This window comes from Eucyclogobius newberryi, unplaced genomic scaffold (genome assembly GCF_026437365.1).
Source record: "Eucyclogobius newberryi isolate DKJ021-1_F unplaced genomic scaffold, fEucNew1.0.hap1 SCAF_2, whole genome shotgun sequence".
Lineage (NCBI taxonomy): Eukaryota > Metazoa > Chordata > Actinopteri > Gobiiformes > Gobiidae > Eucyclogobius > Eucyclogobius newberryi.
The window spans coordinates 32,667,596-32,689,515 of record NW_027315834.1 but is presented as its reverse complement, the minus strand read 5'-3'; the positions used below and the strand labels follow the sequence as shown (position 1 = coordinate 32,689,515).

The window sequence follows — 21,920 nt, the reverse complement described above, 5'->3', positions numbered from 1 at the left end:
GTTTACAGATACACCACACTTTAATTAGATTATAGTGTACAGTCAGCTTTAACATGCTCATTTTAGACATTAAATTGCTTATTGTTGTCACACTAAAGCCATGGTGTTTTGAAGTTAATGAGTTTATTAAAGGATGTCATTTATATCATCTAGTGGCCCTGTGAAGAAGAATCAACGCAACAACAGGGTGTGTTCTGCTGCGTTACAATTGTTGACTTGTAAATTCACACTGAAAGACCCTCACCATCTCGAAATTACTACTAACTCGGGCGACATTTCAGAACCCAGAGTTTACCCGAGAAACTGATCGTTGAAATATAAAATTATACTGGTGTTATTTTCCCTTTAGTTTCCCTCTACTCTCTCTACACCTGACCTGATTTATAACGTTATAACTATAGTACACATGTAAAAACACTGTTCGGGTAAATACATCAACTTAATTGGATCCACATTGTAGTCGATTTGAGTGTTTTTTAAGTTTGATTTGAGTCCTTTATGTCCAAATGGAACACAGAAACTCTGAGAAAACGTCTTTCGGAGGTCCGAGTTCTGACCTCTAAGGTGAAATGAGACGCAGCTTTAGTTTCAGTGTAGTTTAGCACCAACTTTAAGAAATACACATGAGATTAAAACATTCTGATTCAACCTTCTTTCGCTAGGTACTAATCAATTTCATATTTTGTGTAATAAATTGTTTTAAATTGTAAATTGTGGATTGGCACAGTGCGTTGCGTCAACGCCTAACACAAAACACTATTGGCATTAATGAAAGTCTATTAAGATCCAGATGTCTTGGTACAAATTTCAACACACCTTTTCCTCTCCGGAGCAGAAGGAAATAAAAAGTTACGATTTCAATTTAGAAGCAGAAGGAAGTAAAAAGTTTAAATGTCAGGGGCCAGCTTTTTACTTTAGCGCAACTCAACATGTTGCATATTTAAAAGGCAATTATTTGTCCAAGGAACAGCTCCACCATATCAAAAGAAGTCACTAGATAAAAGTGGGATTGGATTAAGCTTGTGTTTTTTTTTCTTCTGATTAGACACACTTTGCAGATTTCCACAAAAGCAGACGCGATGGTCGCACTTCACAAAGCGCCAACACTGCTCCTCAGAGATCACTCGCTGCTCACGAGCCAATCAGACGTCTTGATTCACCCACGGGACTGCGCAACTGTCAGTGCTTCGATAACCGACCAAGTGTGCGACAAAATCACATTCAAATTAGCTCGACTGTGTCTCCGAGGGAAATTAGTGCGGGAAAAAATCATTACCTTTACCCTCCATTTGGCAAAACAAACTTACAGAGGTGATCACCAGTGATAACAAGCCTGCTGAGGCTTCTGGGAAATGTCGCTTTGCAATTGTGATAGTGATTAAAGTAACATTTGAGGAGCAAGAACAAAACAAAGGCAGCTGTGTGAGGCCGGTATGCATTAGCGAATGTCTCCAAATAACCTTTTTCTCTGAGAGGGAGACCATTTGTGTGTCAGGACTCATTGACTCAGCAGTTGGATGAGTTTACCACTCAAAGAGAACAAGGAAAGACAAAAAAACAAACAAAAATCACTAAGCAAATGATGCGAAGTGAACCAACCAAGGACAGTAATTCTCAACTGGTGTAAAAAAAAAATGCTATATATACATTACATTAAAAAAAAAAAACATTTACAGACGGGAAAAACTACAGTAAATGTTTTATATTTTTTCCCAAGTGAGTCCTGAATTGGCATCAAATTGGAGCCAATGCATTCGTTTTGGAGAGTTGGATGATGAGTTTTATTCAATGTCACTAGCATAATTTTGTATTTTAATCAATAACTCATTAAGAATCTAATCAAATATGGCATCAAAGAAAATCAGGACAAAGCAAGATGGGAAAAATTAAATAAATTGATTATAATTTTGACATCAGCACATGTTTGCACAATGAATGCCTTCATAATTAAAGATGGAAAGTGTGTCTTGTTTTGAGAGACTATTCATAGTTTATTTACAAGCAGAAGCATATTGAAGGTAGGTACACAAACTCACAGCATACTTATTATAGAAACATGTTTTGTACCTTGCGCAGTCTTCTTTGCCATCCCCGACATGTGACAAACACGACACCTGCATAATGGCAAAGAACAATCTCAGAATATAACCAAAATATTGTGGCGTTTAACACAAAAGTATGTCGCTTTAGGACTTTAGGCTTGAGCACATTTTGGTATAACAAGTAATTGGTATTTGTGTTATTGCTGAATGAGGAAAGCAGCATTAAAACTAGTTATTTGAAATACTAGCAGAACATAAGTTAGTTTGAATGTGAATGCAAATAACCATTTAATGAGAAATATCTTGAGTAACGTGCAGCAGTCTGTGAATGACCGGTGAAGCACACATACTGGAGCAAGTACACCTTTAAAATGTACTCTGTAAGAATAAAAAAGTAATTCAGACACATTTTGAGAACTATTGAAGCGTTGAATTGTTTCTTGATAAAGATTTTTGGTCATCAAAAGCAATTTTCCTGGTCTTTTACATTTGTTTTGTTTGCTCAAAGCCGTGACTTGGAACTTTATCAATCAACCAGCAGGTCTAAAACATACTTTTCAGTCATGTTCAAATATGTAGTACAATATAAAGTACACATACTTGCTCTCAAATGTAGAGAAGTAAAAAGTATCCACCCTTAAATGTACTAATGTACAGATACCTAAAGTGTTACTTAAATACAGAACCTTTACTTTTGTACTTTGATACTTCACACTACTAGATCTGATCATAATGCTATTGAATCCTTCTGCTCAGTAAAAAACAACAACAGTAGAAACACCATAGGGAAAATCACATGACACGTGAAACAGTTCTGATGTTAATTTTCTTCCTCTTATTAGTAGTTTAGATTTTAAACAGCCAGTTTGACATTTGTTTTCAGACGACAGTAGCGCAATGGTTGCATGCTGCTGTTGTGTCCTTGCGCAAGACACTTAACAATACGTGATTGTTAATACGTGAATGCGATGTTGCAGCTGTGGCTACATAACCAGCCATTATTTATAGAGTGACTGTAAAATGACAACAGTGTAAAGCTTTGAGAGGGCTGTCCAGCTTGAAAGGTGCAATACAAATTTATATCTACAACTCAAACTTAACTTTATAGATTGTCCTGTTCAAAAGCAACATGAGTGCACTCTGAGCCATACTGTACGACCTTGTACTTTCCAAAGCTATATTAAAGCGTTGAGAATCTCGATTCTGTCCCCTGCGAGCGGCTGTTTACCCTGATCGACACTGCTGTTTGTCTCTGGGGTTGCTCATGTCGTCCTCAGCGGGTAAAAACGACACCGTGCCTTCATAGAAGTTGTGGTTCAGAAAGGTTTTTACTCCTGAAAATACAAAAGAAAGAAAATGACAGTGTTACGAGGCATATTTCTATCAATACAGAGAGTACCATTGTCCAGAAAATATTTTGATTGTCAAGTGTAAACTGAATGAGTGGAAATCCAACTAAATTATAATAAAATCAATTGCAATATCTTAATAAATAAACCAGACTCGTGTGAACTAGAATAACAAAATCTAAATCCTAAACCAGGTAATCAGGGCAAAACTGGGTCTTAACATGCACAATATCCACTCAATACTTATTACCACAACCTGATAAATCAAAGACATGAACTGCTGATTACCACTGCAGGAAGCCTATGTACTTATAATACTGTACAATCAGCAGTAATATGATTAATCGCGTACAACTTTAATTAAAATATGCAATATAAAAATAAAGTCATTGAAAAATTAGAAGGCCAAAAAGGAAAAAGCTGTATATTCATTCTGCAACCTGCAAATTTGCCAAACTAGAGGAGATGTGAAATGCACTTTTAATTAAAATTCCTGTTTCAATTAAATTTCCAACCCGACTTCTTCAACAATAACAACAACAACAACTCACCCAACCTTAAACATGTTTACAGATTGCACTACGTAAGCACTTCATAAACCAATTCAATTTCCTATACATTTTTTTTACGCGTCTTTGTGTATCTCAAAAACAACTACAAATTCATTTCTTGCTTGTTCCGGCTGGGTGCTGTTTAATTCTGCCAGCTTTTTCCCATTTTATAAAGTAGATTACTGCACTCCAAGTAGTGTACAGTGCATTGAGCTGTAGTGTGTATGAGTTGGGCCCATGGGAGCAGAGCTGAAGGTGGTTATAGTAAAACCTTTAGCCTCAACTCCTGAGCCAGAATCCCTCTGTTGGATACGATCTGAAATCCTCTGCAGTCACCACCACACATAAGTCCATAGACCTTCTACAATGGACTGTGTCGGGTCTAAGTCGGGTTAGAATGAGCTGATCCAGGGTTAAAAGGGTAGTATAAGTGCTTAGCCAGGCTTGAACTCAGAAGCTGACCCACAACACGAGCGAGGAGCCAGCGAGTGGGACTGCGGTTTAGCCCTGGGAGCTGCTTTGTAAGAACCATTTTGAAGCATTTGTTTAATTAAAGGCGCAAAGGACAATTTTTCGGCGATTTGAGAACTCAGGCGGAAGTGCACATGCGCACTCCCCCGTGCGGACTGATACAACACACACGTGCGTTTGTTTATTAGCCCGACGGATCGCATCGCATCTCTCGTCTCCTGTAGATTTCCGTCTTCTTCTGAGTCAGCTTGAACTGTCTTTCTCCGTCTTCATTTTGTCCCGTACACTGAGGGAACTATATTATGATAGATCAATGCGCTTAGACACGCGGAAAGGTGCTGCTCATGGGGACGAGCCGCACGAGCACGCAGCTGCAGGTGAGCAGTAGGTGCGTTTTATGATTGATACGAGGAAGTAAGACTCAGATTTGGGCCAAAAAAATCGTCCATTCAACCTTTAAAAGTGCTAATAAAATCCCCATGAAAAATATGCATCTGCTTATCTGCAATAGTTTGATGCCATTGGTCGAACATTCCAAGCAATAACAAATAGTGCATCTTTAAATAGAACTGTGATCCGTCAGTCTGGAGAGATGGATTTAGTGGATTCATGGATTTTCGATATAATGCAACTCTGAGCTCCAACAAAGACACAAGCCATTTACTTTACCCCGCCCAATCCTCCTGATGGTCACCTAGTCAGAGTGAGTGACAGGTGGGTTCAACCAATCACAGGAAAAAGTGAAATCACAGAAGAAGGTTGCTTTAATTGATTGAAATTGTTTTTTTCACCCGAAGAAAAGCAATTTAGGGGTGCACGGTGGCACGGTTGCCTCCCAAGATCATGGGTTCGATTCCCGGGCCAGACCAACACCACATGATCTCTCTGGGTGGAGTCTGCATGTCCGGGGGTTCTCTCCGGGTTCTCCGGCTTCCTCCACCGTCCAACGACATGCATGTGTGGCCCAATGGACAGGTGTTGAAAATTTGCATATTCTGCTATAACACTTAAAACATTGCATCTGGTTCGTCCAATGCTATGGCCATATTAAATAAAAAAAAAATGTATACAATGTTTTAGGGATGATTACTCGACTAAATAGAATAATTCGATTACAAAAAAGCTTTGATTATTATTCTATTGCCTCGATGATTTGTTTAATATATATATTTAATTAAAAACGTGTGAATCTGTGGTGCTCAGAGCGCACGGAACGACTTGTGGCGCTTTTGTTACACACAGAGCTTGTTCCAGGCACCTGCAGGAGCTAAAACTCAACAGAGAGCGACTTGTTTTAAACTCACGAGTGCGACCGGGAAGAACACGGTGTTAAGAGCTGTAACTCTGCAGACATTTTGCAGCATTAGCTTCCGTGAGCCGTTCGCTTTAGCCTAAAATTGATTTAATATGTTTTTAAATAGTTTACGAATGTACAAAAAAATGAACCGATTAATATAAGAAAATAAAGAATAGATTACTCGATTACTAACATAATCGATAGCTGCAACCCTAGATTATTTAATTATTCACGCATGGTCTCCCTCTGGCTCGGACCTAGTTCAGTTTAGAGTTTTACCAGCGAGGTCATAGCGAGCGGGGCCCAGCCATCTCTTCCTTTCACTGTCGGACAGCACATCTCCATAGAAGCCGTATCCTAGCAGCGAGAGGGAGAATCTGAGGAAGGAGTTGTTGTGGTGAACAGAGCACACGTCCATTGGCTGTGAGTCACCTGGAGAGGAAATAGATACAGAAAAAGACATGTTTAACAGGTACAATTATGTCTGATTTTAAATGACATGAACCAAAGCCATTTTTGCACTAAACATGTTTTTTTTAGACCCAACGTATCCCTATATTCATTTACAATCATGTAGGTTTATTCATTCATTCATTAGTAGTCATGTTACACACACTTACAGGGAGATGGACTTTTTGATTATCATTTTCTATTAAATATGTTGACAATTGGACTCATCTAATGCCCAGGTTCTGATTTGAGATCATATTTTTTTTGATATTGTACATATACATTTTAAAAATATATATATTATTATAGTGGTAAAGTAAACAGAATAATGATCAGGGATTTTTTTTTAAATCTCTCTAGCCTACAGTATATTTCAACTGATTACTTGTAAATCCAACAATAAAAGTAGTAAAATGTATTTCAAAAACGTCTATATATCTAGATATGGCATGTTCAAATCAAATATTGATAGTGATTATATATTCACAAAAAAAATACATGACTTAGGGCAACTGTTTTATAGCTTTCTTTTAGTTTTCATGCCAATTAATTCATCATCAGAGAAAGAAGAGCTTGAATACCAAAATAATCTTAGCTTTATTTGTGAACGTATTAGCCTCTACATTTCAAAGCAGAAAGTGCTCACGTTTCAAGTTTAACTATTAATAGACACATATGCAATACTATTAATCCGTGATAAGAGTTTGATATGTTTGATACACATTAAGATCAAACATATTTGTTGCCATCCAAATCTTAGAGCCTTCCACTCCCCTGCCTGTGCGAGGCCCTGTATTTGATGCCTATTGTTGTTCCAGTTCAAAGGTTGTGTGCATTTCCGGTGACAGACCAGCTCCGATAATATCTAACAGGAAAGAAACCTGCCACAGCTGTAGTCCACAAGTAAAAAGCGCATGTGTCTTTTCAATTACTCACCCACAATGATGTGTAAAGCAGACGTGACCGGATCATTGGTGCCCACTGTGCTGAAGCAGATACAATCAGTGGAGCCTGTTAGGTAGAGGGCAACGGTCAGACACAAGAAAAGCAGTACATGACGTTGGAAGGAGCCATGCAATATACGTGCTACGCTTGAAAAGGTTTAGTCAATACCGAAGGGTATAAAATAACAGAGTGGTTCACAAAATGTGGCTCAAGTGCTGTATTTGCACAAGCAAAAATACTTATCGTCTACATAAGTATTTCTTCAATTTAGAGATTTTTGCTTGTGCCATCTAGTTGATTAGTCCTGATGTAGAATTACTTTTGTCACGGTTTGTCCGATCCTTTAGATTTAGGTTTAGATCTGGTCTAAGGCTGCATTTTACTGTGGTAAATAAACACAGCCATGTGTCTATAGTTCTTTATCATCCCTAATCGGGAGTGGAGTATGTGTCGCCCTCTCTGCTGTTACTTAGAAAACCAAATATTTACTGTATATTGAGAAAGACTGCTTTAGTGTACAATACAGTTTTATTATTTTCTGTTTGTTAGAAATCTAAGAAGTTTGTGTAATAATCTGTTGTGTTCCAACCTGCTTCCGAAGAGTGCACACGCTTTTTTGCTCGCTCCGCTTGCTATTGCTGCTTTCCTTATTTATTTTGCTTTTTAATCAGTTTTTGCCTTCCAAACATTTTTGCTTTAGACTTTTTCAAGTAAACCAAGGATTTTAAGAACATTTTTCCAGTTTTAACGACATATCTGACGCCAGCGACATGTCCGGGAGAAGAAGGGAGAAAGACTGTGATCGCTGTCGGAAATATCAACAAGAAATTAATGAGCTGAAAACACGGATATTTGTTTTGGAATCTGAAAAAGTTCTTCACGATACCATTCCTGTGTCAACCGACGGTAAGAAGAGCACACTTTTTACAAGAAAAACTGCTACTTTCAACCTAAACCGCAGTGACTCGGTATCGTTCTAAAAACCAGAAAGACCAGGCTGTTTCTTGGAACAAACTTGGAGCAAAGCCTAAACGATACAAAGATAACGTGAAGTCACCTAAAATTCAGCTCACCAACAGATTTTTACCACTTTCAGAGATGGAATTAAATGAAAAAAGGAAAGATGACGTGGCCAAAATACAGCGAGGAGGATCTGTGCCAGGAGCCAAGGTCACGCAGATTGTTTTAGTTGGGGAAGGTGCGATAAGTCACGTGACGCATGAAAAGATAAACACACATTCTTTTCCAAGCGCCACTGTTTCTGAGATAACGTCACTCCTTCCAAATATTATGGCTAAGCATGGAGGAGCTAAACAGCTGATTGTGCACGTGGGTGCAGTGGACATGCGGCGGGAACAGACTGAAGTTTTGAAAAAAGACTTCTTGAAGTTATTCAACGTGCTTGATAAAATGGAAATCAAAACATTCATAAGTGGACCTCTTCCAAACATCGACAGGAGGATAAACAAGTTTAGCTGGCTTCTTCAGCTGAACACATGGCTGTCCAAAGAGTGTTCCCCGAGAGGACTACACTACATTGAGAACTTCTATCTATTCTGGAAACGAGAGGACCTGTTTAAGAGAAATGGCCCCCACCTATGCAGAGGTGGAGTGAGGGTGCTGACAGAGAACCTGCTCCACGCTCTGAGGCATTGGACTGGGCCTGGACAGGGTCCTGAGCAGATAGTTAGAGAAGAGAGGAATGAGAGAAGAATTCCTGCTCCCTCAGCCAGAGAACGAGCCAATGTTTCAACATCAAAAGCACCACAACCTCAGCCTCCACCAAAGGATTCATCAGCAGCTGCTCCACCACCACCAGCAAAGGATTCAGCTCCAGCTGCTCCACATTCACCTCCACCGCCTCCAGCAAAGGAACAATCTTCAAAGGCCTTGGACCCATCTGTGACAAGCCCAACAACATCCCTGTCATCGCCCCTGAAACTTGCTGTGCTAAATGTCAGATCCTTATGTAACAAATCTCTCTTAATTAATAATTTTATTTCTTCTTATAATCTTGATTTTATGTTTTTAACTGAAACATGGCTTGACAAAAACACAGGAAATGTAGTTCTGATAGAATCTGCTCCACCCAACTTTAAGTTTGAATCTGAAACACGAGAAAACAAAAAAGGGGGTGGAGTCTGTGCTGTCTTTAGAGATGAAATAATTACCCGCAGGTTGTCTTTTGGGGTGTTTTCATCATTTGAGTATGTATCCTTTAAAATGGAGCTAAAACGGTCTCCATCCATTCCCTTCATTGTTTTATACAAGCCTCCCCAGCACTGCCAAAGTTTTATTGATGATTTTACTGAGATGCTTTCAGTCATATGCACAGACTTTGATGGTTTGGTCATTACAGGTGATTTCAATGTGCATGTTGATAATTTTTGTGACAGAAACGCTAAAGAGCTTGATGCTGTCCTTGAAACCTTCAGTCTTACTCAGCATGTGAGAGGCCCCACCCACAGCAAAGGACACACTCTAGATCTCATAATTACAAAGGGGGTAAATATTTCAAATGTTAATGTGATCGATGTTGCTCTGTCTGATCATTTCTGTGTCTTCTTTGACCTGTCTGTTTCTCCCAAACCTCCGGTTGGTCCTGCAGTTGTTCAGAGGAGACACATAAGTGATGGCACAGGTGCACTGTTTATGGAAATGATAAACTTTGAAAATGTCTCATGTTCTAATGTAAATGATTTGTTGAACTCTGTTACATCTAGTGTTTTGAATGTTCTGGACACCATCGCCCCTATGAAGGCTAAAATGGTTAAAAATAAGCAGAAGGCGCCGTGGAGAAATGATGATTCGGTCAGGGCACAGAAAAGGGAGTGCCGCAGGGCCGAACGGAAATGGGGCAAGTCAAAGCTCCAGGTTCAAAAAGAGATTTACAAAGAAAAGCTGAACATGTACAACCTAATCTTATGTAGAACTAGGGAAAGATATTTTTCTGAAATAATTGGAAGCTGCAGTAACAACTGGCGTGTCCTGTTTGCCACAGTAAACAGATTAACAAACCCTCCAGCTCAGCTGCCGTTAGAACTCATTTCCACATCCAAGTGTAATGAGTTTGCATTATTCTTTAATGACAAAGTTCAGGGCATTAAAAATGCTATAAATCCCACAATGCAAAAAATTACCCTAAAACCACCAAGACACTTAGAGCTAACTCACTTTGCACCAGTAACTGACAAAACTGTCCATGAGATCATCACCAGTCTGAGTTCATCTACATGCTGCCTTGATGTGTTACCCACCAGATTTCTAAAGTCTGTGCTGAACAGTTTGTTAGCACCATTCACTCACATGGTTAACATGTCGCTTCAATCTGGAACATTCCCAATGTCTTTGAAAACTGCGGTCATAAAGCCTCTCCTAAAGAAGAGCAGTCTTGATGCCGCAGTACTGAGTCATTACCGGCCCATCTCTAATCTGCCATTTTGGGGCAAAGTCCTTGAAAAGGTTGTTTACCAACAGCTCACAGATTTCCTCTTAATAAACAACTCATTTGATGTTTTTCAGTCAGGTTTTAGACCTCATCACAGCACTGAGACTGCTCTTGTCAAGGTGACAAATGACATCCGCCTGAACACTGACACGGGCAAAGCCTCAGTCTTAATTCTGTTAGATCTGAGTGCTGCTTTTGACACTGTTGATCATGGGATCCTCTTACAGAGACTAGAGGACTGGGTGGGCATCACTGGCACTGCCCTAAACTGGTTAAGGTCCTATCTGGAAGACAGGAAGTACTTGTTGAAATTGGTAGCTGTGTCTCAGACCACATGACCCTGACCTGTGGAGTGCCCCAAGGGTCAGTCCTGGGTCCCCTTCTGTTCAACCTCTACATGCTGCCGTTAGGTCAGTTGATACGCAGTGAAAATGTGTCCTATCACAATTATGCAGACGACACTCAGATCTATGTTTCACTATCGGCAGGTGACTATGGACCAGTAGATTCACTCTGTCACTGCATCCAACAGATCAGTGTGTGGATGCAAAACAACTTTCTCCAGCTGAACTCAGACAAGACTGAAATAATCGTTTTTGGCCCACAGAAACAAAGAGAAAGTGTTAGCGGTCACCTCCACAGTCTCGCTCTAAAACCTACAAACCAAATTAGAAATCTGGGGGTAATAATGGACTCAGACTTGAACTTTAATAGCCACGTCAAATCAATAACATCAGCAGCTTTTTACCATCTAAAAAACATTGCCAAAATCAAAAATATAGTGTCAAAACCAGATTTAGAGAGACTTATCCATGCGTTTGTCTCCAGTAGATTAGACTACTGTAACAGCCTGCTCACTGGCCTCTCCAAACGAGCTGTAAAACAGCTGCAGTACATCCAGAACGCTGCTGCTCGGGTCCTGACTAGAACCAGGAAGTATGATCACATTAGTCCTGTTCTCAGGTCTCTGCACTGGCTCCCTGTGGCTCAGAGAATAGACTTTAAAGCAGCTCTGCTTGTGTACAAGTCTCTCCATGGCCTAGCACCAAAGTACATCTTGGATATATTAGTGCCATATGAACCATCTCGGACTCTGAGGACCTCAGGGACTGGCCTCCTGCTGGTGCCCAGAGTCAGGACAAAACATGGGGAATCTGCGTTTCAGTTTTATGCAGCTAAAACCTGGAACAGGCTTCCTGAAGATGTGAGACAGGCTTCTACTCTGACAATGTTCAAATCTAAGCTAAAAACAGTTTTGTTTAGCTGCGCATATGACTGAAAGGATTTTTTCTTTGCACTCTTCTCTTTTGTTTGTGATTTTATTAGTTTAGAAAATCAGTTGGATTGATAATTTTTAATTTAGTTAATTTTATTGTATTTCTGTTTCTGTAATTTCTTTGTGATTTGAATGCATTTTTCCTATTGTGTGAAGCACTTTGAATTGCCTTGTGTATGAAATGTGCTCTACAAATAAACTTGCCTTGCCTTGCCTTGCCTTGTTATTAAATGCAGGTTTAGCTTGTGGCTTTTCTCAGAATTTAGGCAGGGATTCGACCAACAATCAACTGACTAACTATTCCTACAGTAAAACGTGTTACTTAAACGTTGACTGTGACTTCGCACACACCTTTCATTTGACTAACACAGACCAACTATGAAAGATACACTTTTCCTGTCACTTTCGTTTCTTGGTACTTTTTGTGTCTCCATATATAACTGAGAGACTAACATTTGTGGACAAGAGCATCGCCATTCTGTATCTTGTAAAAGCTGCAACCAAGTGTGAAAAGTTCAGCTGGATGATTTTATTAGTGATGCGTACCGAGAATCATAAAGCTAATCGTATATCTGGGTGCCCCTGGCTCATGAGCGCTCCTCAGCCAACAAATGAACGATAAGAGACATCCCCTGCTCCGTGAGAAATGTGAAGTTTGACGCTAAATCTTTCAACTTGAGAGGTAATAAGGTCCTATCTCTTTTTCTGCGCCACATGGCATAATTTCAGACCTATCTGCTCCACTTTGATCATGCTCGAGTGGTGAAATGGACCCGGCGCTGCTGATAAAAGAAGACCAGAGAGGGGAAAGAAGAGAGAGAGAGGGGATGGAGAAGAGACAACGAGTGAATCTAAGGCGTGATGTTATGGGCTAGTTCACTGCAGCGTGACAGAGGAGCTTGAAGATGTCATTCAGAGGATACTTGCAAGAAAACCAGGTTTAACACAGGGGTTCTAAGATTGTGGGGATGGTATGGCTAGTGGTACTCAGTAGAGAAGCCTAAACTGGGCTTTAGAGTCTTGTGTGTGTGATATACACTGATACACATATAAACGCATGAGGTGTGTTCATTCAGAGATTGAAAATGTGCCTTTGTTAACACTTAACACTTGACCTTAATCCTCTTCATTAAACCTTAATCACACAGACCTCCTTTTAACACATTTTTTTCTGCCTAAAAGGTCTGAATACTTTTTCAAAAGCAATATCAAGTGTACTTATCAGAGAAGTGGTTCACTTCTATAGTGACCCAGCGTACTTGACATTTACTTTGAAAATGGCATGATTTTGAGAACTGTGAGTACAGTCCTTCATTAAAAAAACTAAAAAAAGCCTTAAGTATTACCAACAAGCTTGTGAGGATTATGAAAATGACAGTGATTGTAAAATGTTACACTGCAGCCACTAAACTGCTTGCATCATTTCCATCCAGACATTTTGTGCAGCTGTAAAAAGCAACAGCGCTGATTGAGTGGCCATATTTACTGTCTGACTGTAAAAGTGAAGCAATAATCTCTGAGGGCAGCAATAAACAGGTTACAGTAGGAAATATTATTGTGTGTTGTTTCTTACAACAAATGTTATGGTAATAGGTTCTGGTGTTCACTCGTGTTCAACCACAGCCACATTATAGTAATGTTTAGCGGCAGCAAAATCCTTTAATCCTTTAATATCAAAACCCACCTGCTGGGATGATGCCGATCCTCAGAGCAGTGGGCACCAGCTCAGCCCCCGGGTCATCCAAGTCCACTTTGTTGTCGTTCTGAGTCCGAGTCACCAAACCATGGACGATCTCACTGAACATGCCATCACCACCTACACACACAAGCCTGTACAAAGTGACGAAACATAATCATGATTAGGATTGGAACAAGAAACATCAGCGCAGTAACAGCATGGACCAACATTAAATGGAATATTGTGGGGAGGCTACTTTTCCCTATAATGCCCTTACAAGCAAGGTTTTACGGAAGATTGCTTTCCAGCATTAGTAATTTCATCAGGTTGCCTGCACCGAGATAGAGCAAAAGTTCAACTAAACACTGTAATTCCCATTCGCCAACATGCACAATATAACACTGCTGATCTAATCACAAATACATTTCCCTGTTCTAATGTTAAGTGATGGATACTGATTATAAGTAATGACCTGAAGTGTTGCATTAGCACATTTCTGCACATTAGAATTCATTTGTTGGATCTATAAGCGACATCAATTGCAATAAAAATGAATAGCGGCAGGACAGATACTGATTACCCAATTGCTTATACATTTTTTGACACTAAAGCCCATACATAAAGAAAAAAGCTACAGCTCAAAATCTCAGTGTATAACAAGGCTTAGCAGCAGATCTTACTGTGAAAGCCTTCAATATAGAAGATCGGTATCACACTCTGCCAAGCTACATTACCGCTGCTCACTGCATCACAAAGACTACCACAAATGCACCCATCATGAATTATGTGAAGTCTGCAGCCGTGTTTAAAGAGTCCAAGTCCGCTTCACTGGACCGAACACTAGATGAAGTTGATGGGGCACTGAGCAGCAAGGCTTTTCATGTTACTGGTGTTCACCTAGCAACAGCGTTTTATCTACAGTGCATATGCTTGAATCACAAAGAAAGAAAAGTGCGAAATAACGGCATTACTCAATAAAAACTACTTGTGAAAGGGCACAAACAGGGTAATACAAAGTTTAAATCTGATTTGTGCTTGTTTTTGTCCTTCAAGTGTGCAATAGAGGTTTGTATATTACTTTAGGTTTGAAAGAAAGTGGTCTGTGTTGGCTATTCGTAGGTTTCAGCTTAATATTATGTGCAGCATTTTGAGGACTTTTCCCCACTCCAAAAGGTACTGTATTTACCGGACTATAAGTCACACCTTTTTTCATAGTTTTGACCGGGGTGCGACTAATATTTATACTTATATAGTTATACTGTGGAGCCACTTATATGTGATATTATTTGTTATTTTCACACTTGCAACTGCATTTCCTACTCCAGTGCAACTGTTTTTTTCTTCTCTATTATGCCTTTTTTGGCTGGTGCGACTTATCCTCCGGTGTGACTTCTAGTCCGGAAAAAACGGTATAATATAATATTTAGTTTTAAATTATGAATTCCTATGGCAACTTATCTAATGTCTCATCAATCTGAAACCCATGGATCCCCCTGGTATGGACGATTTCTTTCAGCAAATTTTTTATCATATTTCCTCGTGGCGTGGATAAATCATTAGTCCTGCCACGTATCAATCATAAAACGCACCTACCGCTCACCTGCAGCCGCGTCAGGCTCGTCCCCACGTTTCCGCGTGCCTAAGCGCATGGATCTATCATAATATAGTTCCCTCAGTGTACGGGGCAAAATGAAGACGGAGAAAGACAGTTCGAGCTGACGCAGAAGTGGACAGAAATCTACGGGAGACGAGCGATGCGATGCGCTCCGTTGCGCTAATAAACAAACGCACGTGTGTGTTGTATCAGTCCACACGGGGGAGGGCGCATGCGCACTTCCGCCTGCGTTCTCAAATCGCCGAAAAATCGTCCATACCGCCTTTAAGGTAGTATAATTGTACATTTTCTTCTCCTGTCTCCTGTCCATCAATCCTCATTTGTACATAGTATCAAAACTGTTACTGCCTGTAAAACTTGACACTATTTACAAATATCTGTCATGTGCTGTCTCCCAAAATGTATTTGTACAAACTGACCTTTGTCTTACTCACCCATCGTATTTGTCGAGATCGGCGTCTGTTTCCAGGTGTTCCCGTGCCTGGTTGGCCCGCTCTGTGACTGTAGAAGGTTGGATCAGTAAACAGTCAAGAAACGTTCCATTGCAGTGCAAAGGACACTTCAGTCCCATCCTGGATTCAATTTCTCTGCCGATACTGTAGCTCTATTTACGATCGGCGTCATCCTAACTTATCTAAAATACACTCGACAATTGAATCATGGACATAAATAAATTGATAATAAACCACATATTGCCAGCCGGTCTTGGCGAACTTAAAATATGATCTTAAAACAATCATCTTTATGGATATGAAATAAATGATGACCATACTTAAAGTCCCAATGAATATGTCACTTGACTTTTATTATTATTTTATTTTTAAAGACTTTTTGATCCGTAAACTAAGTATTATAAGACAGGACAGTTGTGGCATGAAATGAGGTTCAGCAGATGTAAACCCACGACACTGCACCACTGACAAGCACTTTGTTGCTGTTAAAATTACGCTTCTAGGCAAATGCTGTTGATTTTGGGCATTATAAAAATAAATTGAATTGAATATTGGGCCTGCCCTTGATGGATAATTTTCACTCCAGTCACTGAATAATAGATGTGTTTGGATCCCTCTGTTTATCAACTATCACTGTTCCCATTACAACCTCGGTGTGATTAATGGCAGTGGGACCAAATCATATCTGTGCAATCCTCTTCGGGCCACAGCGGAGCCCACTGCGGCCCCGCGGATCTATACAGCCACCATACGAACTCATCCTTTATTTAAATATCACTGTGCGGCTATGAGAGGGGCTCACCAATCATGCATGTGGATAAAGGAGTCAGATACACCCCAGATTAGTATAAATTGTGGTAATACTTTGGAAAAACTCGCACTAAACATAAGTACTGTATTTTGCGGACAATAAGTTGCACCTTTTTATTAGTTTTGCGACTTATGCTTGTATTTATACTTATATACTTTTACTCCGGAGCGACTTATATGTGATATTATTTGTTATTTTCACACTTGCAACCACATTTCATACTCCAGTATGTTTTTTTCTTGGCTAGTGCGACTTATACTCCGGTGCGACTTATTGTCCGGAAAATACGGTAACTGTTTCTGTGCAAAAATATATACTACTTCATGCAGCATCTGTACAATAAGCCTGAGGAAAACCGCAATAAAGAAGTTGATAAATGGCTTTAGGATATATAAAAGTATATCCAGAGTTTAGAAAATTAAATTATATAGATTTTTTTTGGAGTATGCCAATAACAATATTTAAACGATAATCAATTAAAAAGAAATGTGTTACATGTCTTTAAATGTTTTAGTTGCGGTTTAATTATCAGACAAATGTGAAATGACTGTAAATGTGTAAAATGTAATCTTTAAATCTTCAAAACAACAATCATGATATTATCTAAAGTTCAATGTATTGCCCACCTCTACCACAGTTACACAAGAAACACAGAGTGAAATACCAAGACATAAACCACAAACAATCTTTTGTTTATTAACTGATTATGGTTTTAGTTGACAATAAACCAATACTCACCAATTACATCGGTCAAGATGCATGCCTTATGAAAAAGCGGCGCCACTTTTTGGTCGTAAATCAACTTTCCCTGCTTTTTACCACCGAAGGGATTGATGTACACAAGCAAGTGTTTTGGTCGGTTAGCTGCACAAGCAAGAGAAGATGGTGATTAAAAACCTTCAATGTTTTCCAACCTTTTTTCCTTACAAATGTGGTCCTGACAGCGGCTTGATGAAGTTTTCATTAAGCAGAGACCTTTCGGAAAATGCTCCGTCAAAGTGACTTGCAGCAAAGTACGAAGCTGTGAGAAAATAAATGGCGTGACTATGAGGAGAGTGCGGGCCAATGCAAAAGTGGTGCATCATACGGTGATAAAGCTTTAGATGGGGGAATGCTAAATGGCTTGTTCATGGATGTAGTTTAGGCCTGCGCTGAGAGATGGAGAGGAGGGGCAAATCGAAAAGCAAAAACTCACAGATAAAGTGTTAATTGATGACAGAGAACTATAGATAAAACTATAGCGCGGGGTGAGTTTACATAAATGATTGTTCATTGAAGGAGGTTTAGAAGACCAATTTTGGGATTATACTGTTTACTATAGATTATACTTAAGTGGTTTACAGTCTATTCAATTATAGTACTTAATCTACTCTTCTAGTACAAAATGAACCACTTTATCAAGGCATTTTTACTTTATTTCTAGGCAAATTATATAACTACAATTTAAATACATCAACATTTGCTGGGCCAACATAAATTTTATCCAACAATGACCAATTGAGGGAAAAAAACTAAAACTAAAATGTAGGGCTGTAGAGACTAGTCGACTGTAAAAAACAAAATTATTATTATTATTAAGTTAGGATCATTTTAATCATTAATCTGAAAAAAGAATAAAAGATAAATACTCATATTCATAAATATCCTCTATCCAGAAGTCTTTAGTTACCATATTTCAACATTTATTTGATAGCTAATGTATCTAAAAAGTCTCAAATAGACAATAGAAATAATAGATTATGCAGAATTTGTCTATTCCTAGTTTCAATGCAGTATTATTTGTACATTGTCAACCTGCATGCACTTGGTTTTATACTTCTCTGCCTTGGTTATCTGCTGACCAAACACACTTCTGCATACCTTATCGATGTGTACATAACACACATTTTACACCTGTAACTGAACTGTAACACTGGTCCAAAGTCCAGTACAGGAGATAAGGTACGTACTGAAGAGTGTGAGCAGATTGCTGATAGCTCTGATCCACTGCTCACACGCGCTCTGGTCCGGGCACAGGAACACGACATCACTGCAGCGCCACTGGTGTTTACTGGCCCTCTGCACGTAGGAGACTGCAGCCATACAAAATAATATAGATGGATGTTAGAAATGCGTGAAGCAGATTGAGACAAAGTAGTCAATAAAGCAGAGGGGTGCGGTCAGGGCAAGGAAGGTAAGCAGTGATTGACCACTAAAATGAAACAACTATTTTAAAATGTTTCTAAATATATCCAAATAAGCCCATTTTCCCCTCACTGCTGCTGCTGAAGCTTGGCTGGAAGTCACGGTGTTATTTAGTGGCCACTACAGGCCACTGGGCAGTACTGCGGGAAGCTTGGTTCTTCTTCTCCCACCCATTTTCATTCTTTGACAACCTGAGCGGACAGCAGATCCTTTTTTAGGTCTGCGCATTTGGAGGACATCATAGCCTCAAATCACATTCAATAAACCTGTGTGGGAATCTCGGATGTTTGTATTATGTGCAGAGGAGACGCGAAGCAACAGCAGCGCTAATTTTCAACAACCAGATTTAAAAACTAGATTTAGAGAGAAGTCTTTGTTTGTAGCTCAGGCTCTGTTCATGTTTCTAATGATTAGAAGTTAGTTAGAAATACAGGCAGTATTTTAATAACATAGAGCGCTAGTTTGTGTAATGAATTGATCGGTGAAGTGACACTCTTCAATCCATCCAGCAATTCAAACAGGTAAGGTAGTTTAGCTCAATAAGGCGGGCGGTCAACCTGTGTGAGACTGTGGCCCAAGACAGACTTTTGCATGTAAATGTTATCCACAAATATTGATGAACACCCCAAGTCTACTTTTTCCATCCATAAAAGTCATGTTCTGCTATGCTCATGTCTGATATGGTAACGCCCCTTCACTCTGCATTTCCTTAAAGGGACATGCTTAGTTACAATTTGCATTACAATGTCTTCCATGGTTTACATTTTGGAAAGTTAGTATTTCTACAAGCAGTAACAACACAATGATCCCTTAAGTCATTACAGAAGAGCATTTTTGAGGACTTTGCTGGAGTTTTTGCATTAGGCCTGGTGGGTCCGTTGATTAACTGTGTAAAATTAACAGTCACAAAAACCTCCCAGTTCAAATCTCCAGCCATAAGTAGTTCAGAATATTTAAATTTAGCCAAAAGATGCTTTAATGAATGTAATGCCTCTTTTGACACAGCAACACCCAACAACAGCAGTAAAAAGGGACTTTGCTGTTTCTATTTTCTAGGCCAAAAATGCAATTTGTTTACAGAGCTTATTGATTAAGACAAAACAATAGGGGCATTAAATCATGATATGATGTAAATAGCTACACTATTGCCATGTCTGTCGGTACAATAAACATTGTACCAAAGTATATTAATGTCTTCATTAGTACTGTAATAGATTTAGTCAGCCAAGTTTTAGAAACGATAAAAAAACATCCGCTGTTGTTTTAACACAGATTCTGACCATGTTTATCTTTGGTAGTAAGATACGCACATTCAGACCATAAACCTGAGGAACCTAAAATGCACTGGATCATTCAAATCAATATCATCATCAATATCATCATTAACCAGCTGGAAGAGTTGGAAGGGAAGGAACACACTTTTTAATTTGCAAACTAAAAGTCAATTAAGTATGGCATGTCCCTGGGATGCGTGGATAAAAAGTCAGGAACATTACTAAAATATTTACATTAGGGTCCCAAAAACACTTGCTAAGCACTTTGACAGTGGATTCACTCCCCGAGCATCTTGTAGTCAAATTATCTACTAAGCATTTTTTATCAAATGGAAAAGTTTCTTCTCAGACAACTTCCCAACTGGAGTGACTTACAGTACAATCAAGAGCAGGGATGTAGCACAGAAAGCCTGCTAACTCAGTCTTTAATGTGTTACATAATCAGTGGGAGCTGGTACTTTAAGCCAATTTTTTAAAAATGGGGGGAATTGCAGCCTTGTCAGTTCACAGAGTAATGTGCCAGTACAAGATCGCATTAGAGAAGCAATTTTAAACATTTTGCCTGGATAAATAATATAAAATCTGTCACTTTTGGATCTAAAAGCCAAAAATAAGTGAAATGGCACGGTGCCGCCTCTGCCTCATTGAGCTCCAAAGTGAGGGATGCTCCAGTTAACACAGCACTGCAGACTGTCTGTGGGATCACTGCCAGAGACCACCAAAACCAAGTGTGATGGGCTTTAACCTTTAGCAGAAAAATGAAAAAAGACTCCAATAATAACTACTATTATAGTCTAGTGCCCATGCTCACAAATGTAAGCACTTATTCTACATACACTTTAGACACAAGGGGCAGTGTGAAGACTAAGGTTTTTATATATATTTTTATATTATAGCCTATTTTTATTTTTTATCCTATAGCAGATTTTAATAGTTTTTCTTTTTGACTTTATATAGGTTGTTTTATCACTGTTCATTGTCTTATGTTGCACCGTATCACCACAGCAAATTACTATGTTTGTGAATTCTGTTCATTGACAATAAGCACCAATGAAATTTCCCCATGTGGGACAATAAAGGAATATCTTATCTTATCTTATCTTAAACCTTTTCTGATTCTGATTCTGAAGTGCTGAATTGTTTGTCAAGGTGCCAAACTAAATGTACACATAGTAATCATACTTTCAAACTGTACCACATGGAATAGATTGTACTGTATGTTGTGTTAGATAGAATCACTTATATTCATATTTTGACCCTTTCTATTATTGTCTGTCTGTACAACCCGTGAATAAGGAAAGTGATTTGTCAGTAAGAAGAGACATCGATATCTTTATCACTACACACGTTAAAGTGATTTGCTCAAGAGTAGATAGGTCAAAGGGAAAAACATCATTGTGAATACTGTTATTACTCTCTAAATGTGTAAATGTGACTTAACAGGGAAGATGAAGAATACATCTAATCACATGTTTTTGTAGTTTAAAGTGTCGATTACGATGATGTATTGCGGTACCTGTGAAGGCGTTTGTGAACAGCTGGTTGGCTTGCTTGGTGCTGCTCTTCCTCCTGCTGGCCTGTAGGTGTCCCTCCTCCGTCTTCTGGACAGTTACTATCTCACTCACCTGGACCACCTGGCTCACTGCTGGAGAAGCACAAGAGGATTCATTTCAGAGCAGAGCAAAATGAATAATGCTGCCGGGTAATTGCTCAAGTATCAGTATCAGTATCATTTGTTAAATGCTAAAATTACATCAATCTATATTCAAGCAAAAAAAAGTTGGGATGTAAGATTAATAAAACATTTTTAAAACAAAAATGTTACCGTCAAAATTATCAAACTTTGGTTGTGTGTTTTCATGAGCTCATTTTTTTCATTTGACATTGCAGCTCAAAAGCCTTAGTCCTGCTCTCAGTGACCAAGGATACATTATATATATATATATGTATTTGCAACTGGAGGAGCATTATTTTTTACACATTAGGCCTTGAATTTTACTGTTTGACTAATTGTATATATTCACTGTATTACTCTGTTATAATTTATCATTTAGCCTATTTTTGTGTTTACCCTGTA

At 39.0% G+C, this 21,920-nt stretch overlaps 1 protein-coding gene across 1 annotated transcript in view; it reads right to left on the bottom strand.

Annotated features, from left to right (window-relative positions):
- cerk (ceramide kinase) overlaps positions 1-21,920 on the bottom strand; it is a 53,582-nt gene that overhangs the window by 10,263 nt on the left and 21,399 nt on the right. Inside the window, exons 2-10 of the mRNA XM_072455047.1 lie at positions 21,360-21,488; positions 18,335-18,457; positions 17,124-17,249; positions 15,557-15,623; positions 13,514-13,659; positions 7,097-7,171; positions 5,990-6,142; positions 3,271-3,376; positions 2,068-2,114 (exon numbers count right to left, since the gene is read on the bottom strand). Of these exons, the coding sequence (XP_072311148.1) occupies positions 2,068-2,114; positions 3,271-3,376; positions 5,990-6,142; positions 7,097-7,171; positions 13,514-13,659; positions 15,557-15,623; positions 17,124-17,249; positions 18,335-18,457; positions 21,360-21,488 (972 nt within the window). The remainder of the gene's footprint in view (positions 1-2,067; positions 2,115-3,270; positions 3,377-5,989; positions 6,143-7,096; positions 7,172-13,513; positions 13,660-15,556; positions 15,624-17,123; positions 17,250-18,334; positions 18,458-21,359; positions 21,489-21,920) is intronic.